This window comes from Neomonachus schauinslandi, chromosome 8, assembly GCF_002201575.2.
Source record: "Neomonachus schauinslandi chromosome 8, ASM220157v2, whole genome shotgun sequence".
NCBI lineage: Eukaryota > Metazoa > Chordata > Mammalia > Carnivora > Phocidae > Neomonachus > Neomonachus schauinslandi.
This window is the reverse complement of record NC_058410.1, coordinates 20,111,187-20,123,303: the sequence shown is the minus strand read 5'-3', so window position 1 is coordinate 20,123,303 and position 12,117 is coordinate 20,111,187. Positions and strand designations below refer to the sequence as shown.

At 35.4% G+C, this 12,117-nt stretch overlaps 1 protein-coding gene across 1 annotated transcript in view; it reads right to left on the bottom strand.

The window, feature by feature from the left end:
* Positions 1-12,117, bottom strand: part of SHPRH (SNF2 histone linker PHD RING helicase) — an 85,685-nt gene that overhangs the window by 32,227 nt on the left and 41,341 nt on the right. Inside the window, 5 exon segments of the mRNA XM_021693152.2 lie at positions 3,875-3,976; positions 5,278-5,421; positions 7,369-7,594; positions 8,550-8,612; positions 8,930-9,103. Coding sequence (XP_021548827.1) covers positions 3,875-3,976; positions 5,278-5,421; positions 7,369-7,594; positions 8,550-8,612; positions 8,930-9,103 — 709 coding nt within the window.

Here is a 12,117-nt window from a genome sequence, read left to right as displayed (position 1 = left end):
ATTACTTTAAAGTCCTTTCCTGCTATGTCCACAATCTGGATTATTTGTAGATCTGCTTTGATTGTTCATTTTTTCCCTTTTAATTACTGGTCACATTTTCCTGCCTTGCACATTTCTTGTAATTTCTTATTGTATGCTACACTTCTTAGTCTGTTTATACAACAAACTGCAGAGACAAAATTAGATGTTATTTTCTTTCACAGAGGATTACCCCTACCCTGGCAGGCAGTTAGGTTGAGGGGTGAGTGGCTGCTTAGCTCAATCCAGTAAAAAACTGAGCTGGTTTTGGGGATGGGTTTTAAGGTAGGTTCAAAATCAAGCTACCGTGGTTTCAAATGTCTCAAGGGTAAGACCTGTTATGTGTTTGTTGTCGGCCCCTTCCTCCCTTGGGGAGGAACTGTCTCCTAAGTGCTGCTGAAACTAAGATTTCACTCTGTATTTCTAGTATAGGCCCAGCTGTCATGCAACCCTATCACTTAGCAAATGAGTAAAGTTTGTTGTGCATCTGAAGCTCCTCGAAGTTCCAAAATGTAATACTCACCTGGCCATCAAAAGTTCTACTGATTTCTCTTTCTCCTATTTGAGTCCCTCTGCAATACTGACCTTAATCTCAGCCTGTATCCAGATACTGCAAATGTTTTCAGGCAAGACAATGGCCAGCAATCTCAGCTCACCTAGAAAGAGCTCTTCCCTCCCTGGAATGTCATTTCACCTCAACCTTTTTGCTTCCACAAGTCTCCACTGTCTTTAAAAATAAGATGTTAATAAGGTAATGGCAAGACATCACTGCTATTACCATACAGAAGTTGCAGTCCCCAAACAGACTATGAAAGATCTCATGTGGTTGCTTAGTATTCAGAAAATTTCTTCTGAAGAACTTATTTTTTTAACTGAGATATAACTGACACATATTAATTTCAGGTACAACATAGCGATTAAATATATGTTTATTGGAGACTTTCCTTATGCTTTGAAATCTTACTGGACATTTACCAGTTTTTTTGTTACTTGATACTGAAAATTGCTGATGAACAATCTAACAGGTTCATCTTTAAATTTCTTCAGAACCCTTGAATGTATGCCATTCTATAATTTTAAGTGATTAATTAAGTTCTTGAGGCCAAGGACCAAGTCTGTCTATCTCAAACTCCAACTATAATGCATATACATTGCAGGCGCTCAACAAGTATCTGTTGACTGCCAGAATATGTAAAAATTTGTTTTGCTTATTATTTTTTAACTAAACACAGTCACATAAAATTTATAATTTTATTTTTGTTATTTTTCTCAACTTTCTAACATGAGCATTCTCTTATCTCATTTATTTCCTGAAGACACCATTTACAATATTTATATCATAATCTCACTGTAACAATAATCCATGACTTCACATGTAAACATTGTACTTTTTGTTGGACACTTAGTCTTCTATTTTATTACTATTATAAATAAGACTGCAGTAACTATCCTTATATCTAATTCACTCCCCAAATTTCTATTTACTTAGAATATTCAGGAACAGTTCTGGGGCGCCTGGGTGGCTCAGTCGTTAAGCGTCTGCCTTCGGCTCAGGTCATGATCCCAGGGTACTGGGATCGAGCCCCGCATCGGGCTCCCCGCTCGGCGGGAAGCCTGCTTCTCCCTCTCCCACTCCCCCTGCTTGTGTTTCTGCTCTCTCTCTCTCTGTCAAACAAAGAATATTCAGGAACAGTTCTAAGAATTACTGAGTCAAAGGATATGAATTCTCTGAAATTGTTAATACATGTTAAAGTATTTTCAGGAAAGGGCTATATAAATTTATATTCCTATTGGTAATACATGAAATATCCATTCACTGCCCTTTCACCCCTGTGGAGTATTATTTTAAAAATCTCTGCCTACTTGTTGGCAGGAAATGGTATCAGCTTAATTTGATTTTCCTTCATTATGTTTTTTTCTTTTATTATTAGCTGAATTCGATTTTCTAGGACATTTTATATATCCTTAGAATTTTAATTTTTTTTTTTTTTTCTTAAAGATTTTATTTATTTGGTAGAGAGAGACACAGCGAGAGAGGGAACACAAGCAGGGGGAGTGGGAGAGGGAGAAGCGGGCTTCCCGCCGAGCAGGGAGCCCGATGCGGGGCTTGATCCCAGGACCCTGAGATCATGACCTGAGCCGAAGGCAGACGCTTAACGACTGAGCCACCCAGGCGCCCCTAGAATTTTAATTTTTTAAAAACTGATTCAACAAATACAGGATATCAATTTATATCCTATAACAAACAATTAACTATCTCTTAGTTTTTTTTTAAATCTTTTTTTTTTTTTTTAAGGTTTTATTTATTTGACAGAGAGAAAGACAGTCAGAGAGGGAACACAAGCAGGGGGAGTGGGAGAGGGAGAAGCAGGCTTCCCGCGGAGCAGGGAGCCTGATGCGGGGCTCGATCCCAAGACCCCGGGATCACGACCCGAGCCGAAGGCAGACGCTTAACGACTGAGCCACCCAGGTGCCCCAACTATCTCTTAGTTTTGACTTTCACATTTAAAGTATAGAAATCTAACATTTAAAAAGTTCACATTCAGGAATATCAAGGAATTTTTTCCAAACGTTCTTTCTCTAATGCTAGAATTTTGTGAGACTGACTTTTAAAAGTTTTCCCCTGTCTAGGGGCACCTGGGTGGCTCAGTCAGTTAAGTGTCATAATACTGATTTCAGCTCAGGTCACAATTTTGGGCCGTGAGGTGGCAGGGCTCTGTGCTCAGTGTGGAGTCTGCTTGAGATTCTCTCTCTCCTTCTCCCTCTGTCCCTTCCCCCCATGTGCTCACTCTTGTGCTCTCTCTCAAATAAATAAATAAATCTTACAAAAAAAAAAAAGAAAAAAAAGGTTCCCCACATCTTTTCCTCCTGCCAGGATAATACTAGTAGTCATCATAGTAATATCAGTAACAATATGGTATGAATAGCAAAGACCTAGAAAGTGCTTAATAAGTCAGGAACTGCTCTAGCACTTCACATATATTAATTCGTACAGTCCTCAAGAGAGCCGTACAAGATCACGTTGTTATTCTTCTTGTACAGATGAGGCAAAGAGAGGTAAATACCTTGAATAAAGTCCCATATGTAGAAAAGAGTGGTATCAAGATCCAAACCTGAACTGCCTGGGTCCCAAGACTGTCTTCTCAACTACCACGCTATTTTACTTACAATGAATGTCCAACTTCTCATTTTATCATCACTGGGATTTACTGATTCACTTAAATGTATTTTGTATCAGTTTAGCACCAACTCTAGTCTACTGCTTTCCTTCATTTGTCCTATCCAAGAATCTATTATATCTCTTTCTGATAAAGTACTGCCAACAGCCATTTATCCTTGCAATAAAATGGAACTACATTCATCAATGTCCAATATAATACATTGCTCACAACTCAGAAAATGTATTCTGAATTACATTAAATAATTTATCATTACATCTTCTGATTTAGTAACTTCCATTTTATAGTTCCAAATAACAAATTAAAAAAAATCTATGTATGTATTAATGAATGCATGTATATGTATATATAGATTAAATAATGCATTTTTTGCCCAGAGGTGGTAATACTTCCACCATTCAAGGTTTTGAACGACAGTATGTTTATATTGTTTTATACTCTAGAGTGCACACCCTTTACATAATCTGTGTAACTTATATTTTCTACAGGTATCACCTGTTGGATCTGTGTAGTTACTGTAGATAGAACTAGTGTTCTGACTGATATAATTAACACAAACAAAAGATTAAAGAAAACATTGTACCACTAATTATGTGACTAACAGATTAAATGGAAGAAGTCACAAAGGTTTACTGATATACAGCATGGGAAAAAGTAGCATCTTTTAAACACAATACCTTCTCCAAGTTAGTTAGGTAAAGAAGCTGCCCAAGTTTTTTCTGAAGCTGTGAAGTAGCAACAGCTTTATCATTTAGTAGTTTTATGCGATTTTGTTCTACCTAAAAAACAAAACAACACAACTTTTTATTCTCTCTCTTAGAAAGATGGTAAAATTATATTAAACATGTAAAATTCTTCCTCAATAATTTGTGTCCTTTTTAAAGAAAACCTATTGACATGTGAAGACTCAAATTTGCAAAATGGATAGTAGGTATTTTAAAAGGAAACATATACCCACATGGCTCTATAGAAGATAAAACTCAATACAAAATTCTTTTAAACAGGAAGTTTCCCTATATACTTGAAATTGGATAAAAATCAACCCAAATTCTATTTATGTACACTTTCAGTAATATATCCATGGGATAAAGAAAAACTAAATGATCTGCTGATTTTATAAGCACTCTCCCTTCACATGCACACACTCACACCTACACCCAAACCCCTTCCCTCCTCTGCCCAGTAGAAAATAGTAGACAGATTATAAAACGAGGAATTTGGTTACACAGGAAAAAATTACTGAAAATTCATACTTTAAAAGTTGAGATAGTATAAAATGAATATTTTTAAATTTTTCTAAGGTAAAGTTTCCAAGCTTTATAAGAAAGAAAAAGATTTAAAAGTTAAAACACATAGAGGCGCCTGAGTGGATCAATCGGTTAAGCGTCCGACTCTTGATCTCAGCTCAGGTCTTGATCTAGGAGTCATGAGTTCAAGCCCCTGTGCTGGGCTCCATGCTGGGCATGGAGCCTACTTAAACAAAACAAAACAAAACAAAACAAAACAAGAACAAAAAAACCCTCACACACAAGGAATAAAACTATAAAGGAAATTATATTTTAATATGGGAGATAAAAGGTTGGGAGAGTCATTTTTTAATCCTGGGATATAAAGAGGGATTTATTAGAAGATAAGTTGTCAATATCTGTTCATCAGTAGCAAAGGAAAAGTGCAAAAGAAAAATTTTTGATTGTTCTTAGGGAAGGTAAGAACAATCAAAAACTTTTCTTTTGCACTTTTCCTTTGAAAAAATGGAGCTTGTAAGAAGGACATGTCTAAAAACTGACTGAGACCCCCTTTAGATTTTGGCATACAGAAGGTGCTCAGAAACACGGGAATATGCAATCTGAAGAGAAACAAATGAACCAAAACAGTGAATTCTATGCATGTATTAGATATGACATTGTTCATCCTTGTCCATTTTGACGTATAAAACCAAACACTTTTATATGGCTTAAACTAAGAGCAGAGATTAGTAAGTACATTCTTATGGAAGAGATCACTGTCTTGACTTTTCTATGGACCTTGGATTTTTGTGACACCTATTGGCTGTGTTTTTTGTGATTTACTTGCAAATTACCTCATGTGGTTCAATGATATGAAGAACAGGTGGATTGGGCTTTGGCTCCCTAGGATGACGCACTCTTAGTCGTTCTGTAGCCATTGCAAGTTCATCAATAGCAGACACACGATTCCTCAAAGCCATCCAATACTCATGAAGCAACTAGGAAAACAGAAAACACAAGAACAGTGGTAATTAATGCACAGAATTAAAACGGTTAAACCACCGAAATGTGTCATGATCAAAAGTCTTCAGTGCAGTCTAAGATATACACATTTTTTTCAGTAAGTGTCTAAGACATAAGCAATTTTGGGGCCATTTTTTAGGATGAGGATGTAAGACTGAATAACCTCTACAGGCCACTGCAGAATATTGCACCTTTAGATTCTTAGAACAGAACACCCGAAGATATTTTGGTGGGACCACAGATCTTTATAGGTCAATATTAGCCTGTGGAATCTCTGGTTTTTTTTTTTTTTTTTTTTTTTTTATTTATTTATTTGACAGAGAGAGACACAGCAAGAGAGGGAATACAAGCAGGGGGAATGGGAGAGGGAGAAGCAGGCCTCCCGCGGAGCAGGGAGCCCAATGCGGGGCTCGATCCCAGGACCCTGGGATCATGACCTGAGCCGAAGGCAGACGCTTAACGACTGAGCCACCCAGGTGCCCCTCTGCTTGGTTTTTTTAAGAAATATTCTTTATTATAAAATATTTCACATTTTCAAAATAATATGTATATATGATAATGAGAATACTAAAATATACAACTGAGTACTCAACATCCAATTTAAGAAAGAGAACAAAACCAATGCCTTGGAAAGTCTGTGTTCCTGGCTCAACTGCATCCCTCTTTCCTCACACATTCTTACTTCAACCCCCTACAATGGACTAATCACTATTCTGAATTGGACTTAATTCTGTATTTTTCATTTAGTTATACTAATCTACACATTCTTAATAATTTGGTTATATATGTTTCTGAAACTTATGGAAATATTATCAGTCAGTATGAAATCTTTGATATGCTTTCTTCACTAACTTTATGCTCTGAGGTAGACCCCAACTGATGTGTGTAACAGTGGCTTGTTAATTTGCATTGCTGTGTAAGAGTTCAGTCTGCAATGTTATAGAGAAAAAAATTCACAAAGATCTGAGAAAACTTCATGATAGGCAATCCTGAGACATAGTATGTCGTCAAAATATGCCCAGAGGAAAAATGCAGGGGCAACTGGACACTGTATATAGTACTGTCTTCCAATCGCTTGCTGTAATTATGCGTAAATGTGCATCTGCATTTAGAATAACAATGTGAGAAGAAAAAAATTATTATGAATCAATGATTTCAACTACAAAAGTATTATTCCCCAATTTATCAAACATATGAAATGATATTATAGATAGCATATTTTCTTTTTCTGGATAGAAATTTTTATCTTGCTTTGAAAGTCAAGAACTTCAGATTTTTAAAAAAGATATAAATGGAATTACAATACTATAAATAAAACAGTTCTTTCATTTCCTCACCCATCCCACCTGCAAAACAAGATAATGGATAACAAATCCAAATATAAAGAATAATTCAAAATTAATGAATTTTGGAATCTCAATCAAGTACAAAGTTGTGATATGATAAAATTATCAAAATATAAATATAAAGGGCTACTTTCTACTCCATTAACTGCAATGGTTTCCAGCTCTGTAGGTTGAGAAATATTTACTATGTTCTCCAATCTTCAAAGTTATTAATGTTTGGTTGTTATTCACAGAGCAAAAGTAAAACAAAACACAACAAAAACAAAACTCTAATTTCACAGAACTTCAGTGTAAGATCAAGCTAAGAATAGAATGAAACACTTTTACAGCTAAATAAAAGGCATATCAATTTTATTTTAATAATGACTTCCTTTTAGTAATTTTATAGAAGTTCCTTATTTGTTCAGCATTATTGCATTATTCTTCATTAAAATCATTACATTTTAGGGAAACAGAAATTATGATACACCAAGTCTCTAAAGTAGATTTTTAAAAAGTCTGAAAAGAGCAAAGCAGTAATTAAAATATAAACAAGAAAAATTTTTAATATTGGAAAAAAAACTTGAAATACTGTACCTTATATTCCTTTTTCCATGCTTCAAAAAGGTCCATTGAAGTACTTCCTTCATCAATGAATTCAACATCAAATCTGTGTGACTTTGCAAATGATAGCAATGCTTTCATAGATCGCTCTGTCTCACTTATTGCCCACAGACCCCGGCTAGTGGTGGGTATTCGATCATCCACCAATCCTTCTTCATCTTCTATCATCTCCTCAAATATTGCAGTCTGGCCTTTGACTCTGAAAACATATGAGAGCAAAACAACAGTAACTACTGTCAGTGGGTTAACAAGCATTGTAAAAGTCCTATTGGCAGAGCCAAGAGAGAAGCAAGGTCAATAACTTTCCATCAACAACCTTCAATATCATGTCTACAAGATCACGCTTGCAAGTCTTTGGAAAACTACAGTAATTCTAAAAATGCTGGAGGCATTATAAATTTGTCCATTATCTTGACAGAAATCTGACATAATAAAAAATGGCTATACATTTTTATGCTAAAATCTAGCTCTGAGAATTACCATAATACAAAACACAAACTACCACCACCACCACCAACCATGCAAATTAGATGATCTCAAAGTACACTGTCAATCTCCTTTTTTTCAAGGCAATCAGAACTTCGCCTTTTTTCAATTTGTTTGTAAAATAGGAATATTTTTGCTAATACCACAACCATTATGCACTCACTCCTTGACACAGGATGAGAACTTCCAATTTGTGTTGGAGAAAGTATATTAATAATGAAAGCTAACCTTTTACAGAACTCTTACTATGTATCACGCACTATGCTAAGCAATTATGTGCATTTTAAAATCTAATATTCATAAAAAACTCAATGAGGTAAATGTTGTTTTATTTTCATTTCACGAATGAGGATAATGAGGCTTAACAGAAGCAATCACCCACAATAGTGGGCAGGGATTTGAGTTGAAATGTGTTGGACTTGAAAGTCTGTCACTCCCCTAAACTGTCCCTTCATAACACATTACTAGATGACACGAGCATTTGGGGGTAACTTTTGTATAAGTGAAACTGGAACATGTTAAATGATCACATGCCAAAGTTCACTGAATTGATGTAATTAAAAAAACACAGGAAGGTTACTGTGAGGAAAATACATAGTCTTATAAATTAAAACACCAAGTTTTGTAAACATTTCATTCTCCTGATGGTAATCAATCAGAGAACTCACGTGTGGGAAAACAGCTTTGATTCATACTCTGTGAACAATTCATCAGCCTTACAAAAGACACAGCTGAAAAGGAAAGAAATGATCAGAGAAATATTTACAAACATAACTACCAATCAGGTTATTTCTAAAAGAGGCTTAGTATTTTATACTTCACTTTTTCTTTATAACACATATGCCATTTAAGAAAAAAAAATACATAGTTTTCAGTATGTGGTCCTTGAGAGTTTTTTAAAAGTTAGATTAATAATATATTTCTTTCCACTTCTGTGAGAATTTAAATGAAAAAACTTTTATTAGATGAGTCACTGTTTCCTCTCTCAGAAGAAATCTAGCTGAATGGAATGACTCCATTTCATTGCATGACTTCTCCTATTACCTACCAGTTGAGAGGAAGTCTGGTTGGTCGGAGGTGGCAGATTGTTGCCGATTCAATAACATTACGAGATGGAGGTCCCTCCAGGTTTTTTACAGCCTCTCTTACTAGCTTCTGGAATTTATTTAGCTCTTCCATTTGTGTAGTAAGTAAGAACTGAAGACCTCTGCAGTCATGGAACCTAATTCCCATCACCAGCATCACACACAGCACAAAGAAAAGAAGAGTAGGTCAATTTCCTCAAATTGAGAAAATGGTTGCCAAATAAAATATTCAAGAAAATGTGCAACAATTTTACCTAGCCTACCTTGAGTGAATTTACCTTAGTAGTATGCTCAATATACTAGTAGACAATGTATAACAACATCGGGTTATTTACTATAAAAGATATCAAAATTTTGATAGTCTGTCCCTAGGAACTGAAACAGAGTCTGCAGAATCTGTCTCTGTCTCAGATGTCTTTGAAAGAACAAGATTGCCACATTCTTTCTTTTTTAATGCTGACTGACTACAAATGTCCCTCCTGAAATCCTTGCTTTATATGGAGAGGTGACTGCAGAATGAAAAATAAAGAGAAAAATTGAGAAGAAAGAAGAAAAATAGCCGAGTTATATTGCTTGCTGCAAAGAGTTTATAAATACATACATACATATATATGATGATGTGTGTACATGTATACTATTACATATATTTTATAATACATATATTATTTAAATGTATATACATTTTACTAAGCATTTATTTTACAATGCCAGGCACTTTGCCAAGCTCTTTTCCTGTATTATCTCAACAGATACTACTGTGCTCATGTTATGGATGAAGCTTAATGAATTAAAATAATTTAAGTTACAAAGCTATCATGTAGCAGAGTTAGGAGTTAAATCCAACCACAATACTCTTTTTTTTTTTTTTTTTTTAAAGATTTTGTTTATTTATTTGACAGAAAGAGAGAGCACACAAGCATGGCAGGTGGCAGGCAGAGGGAGAGGGAGAAGCAGGTTCCCTGCTGAGAGGGGAGCCAGATGTGGGGCTTGATCTTAGGACCCTGGGATCATGACCTGAACCGAAGGCAGATGCTTAACTGACTGAGCCACTCAGATGCCTCTCAAACACAATACTCTTAAATCTTTTAATAAACTGAATGAAATGTGCCAAGGAAAGAAATGTTTGGGTGTACATGAATGGGTTTATGAAATGAGAAAGAAAACCTAAGACTAATAAGAAATTAGAAAATGGAAAATACAAACAGGAGTTATTGGCTTCTCCTTCCTAAAATGCCATACATTCATTTCTCCAAATTGTTCAAAAGAGTTCACTCCTTCCTGAAGGCTTCCCAGTATTTTACAACACTAATCTGTTTCTTTCTGTCCGTAGAGTTCATTGAAAATATTACTCATTTTAGTACTTTGTCATGCTCAAGTGTTTATACATACTTCTATTTCTCAGATTGTTCATGGGTTTGTCTACTCATTAAGCTAATTTTTATTTTATTTTGTTTTTTAAAGATTTTATTTATTTGTTTGACATAGAGAGAGAAACAGCTAGAGAGGGAACACAAGCAGGGGGAGTCGGAGAGGGAGAAGCAGGCTTCCCACTGAGCAGGGAGCCCGATGCAGGGCTCGATCCCAGGACCCCAGGATCATGACCCGAGCCAAAGGCAGACGCTTAACAACTGAGCCACCCAGGCGCCCCTCATTAAGCTAATTTTTAGAAGGTAAGAATTAGATCATATCTTTAAAAAAATATGTAATAGAATAGCTGCTCAATAATTTCTAAAAGAATTTGTATGGGGATACAAGAACACAGGTTAGGTATCAATATTATTCACATCAGTATTATTCAGTATTATTCGCAAATTATGCAACAGGGGCTAAAAAAATTATCATAATAGAGCATTTAACCGTCTTAGCAATATTCTCTCTTGCAGGTCCTTTAAGTGAAAAAGAAGAATATATAATTACATGTTAGTGGTAGGCACGAAATGGTAGACACTATTTTAAGTACATGAGCACTTTGCAGATATTAATTTACTAATCCTCACAACAATGCCGTGTGGTTTTATAGATGAGGAAACTAAGGCACAGAGAGCTTATCTAACTTTCCCAAGGTCACAGAACTAGTAAGTGGTGGAGCTGGGATATCAACGAACACAGGCAGTCTGACTCAAGAATCTACCTGTGCTCTTAATCTAAGGAAAACTAAGGTTTTCCTTTCCTAAGAATTGGTAAGAAGTAAGCATGAATCATTTGGCTTCTGAAATATGGATCTCACTGAAAAACAAAGAGGCACATTAAAATGATCTTTGAAAGTATATGCAATACAAAAAATATTAACTCTCCCAGATGGTAAGTTAAACATTTAAAAAAATTTTATTTTAGAACTGTTTGTTACTTTCTATTTATGTCTAATGTTTCTGAGAAAAATATGTGTAATGAATGGCTTGTTTTACATTACCTGTTGGTCCTTTAATAGCCCTGGGACCTCAAGACTATTACTAGGGACTATGTTCTCATATATAGGAATTTGCAACTTTTAAGTAGTTTCTATGTGATTTAAGAAAAACAACTTTAAGATTTTCTTTTCGGCTGATACCACAATGCTGGCAGAACACATTAGTACATAACTTTAAAACTGGATAAAATGAATCATGACTTAAATGACAACTTATCCTGGAATGGTGACTCTTGGGTTAAATAGAGAAAAAGGAAGTGCACTCAGGAGTCTAATGTACTGCATATACCTCAGAAATGAAGCCTGTCAAGCTCTGTATGGTGAAAAAGATGATGATTGTACATCTAAATTAGTAATGACACATGGAAAATATAGCACATCTCTTTAGGGTTTTAGCAGACATTTGGAAAGGCTTTAAAAGAGTAAAACGAACACTTTAAAACATTTTAAAGATATTCTTATGCTGAATTTTTCACTGAAAACCAACATTAATCCCAAGGCTGACCTTATACTGGGATGTGATCTGAGAAGCAATAAAAGATCTCTCTCTGTCCCCTACCTAGAATCAATAGTCCTACCACAATTCCTCAAGTCCCCACATTAGACTGACATTCCTTTGGGTTAAATCACTGCAGATACTTTTTTTTTTTTTTAAAGATTTTATTTACTTATTTGAGAGAGAGAATGAGAGACAGAGAGCACGAGAGGGAAGAGGGTCAGAGGGAGAAGAAGACTCCCCGCCGA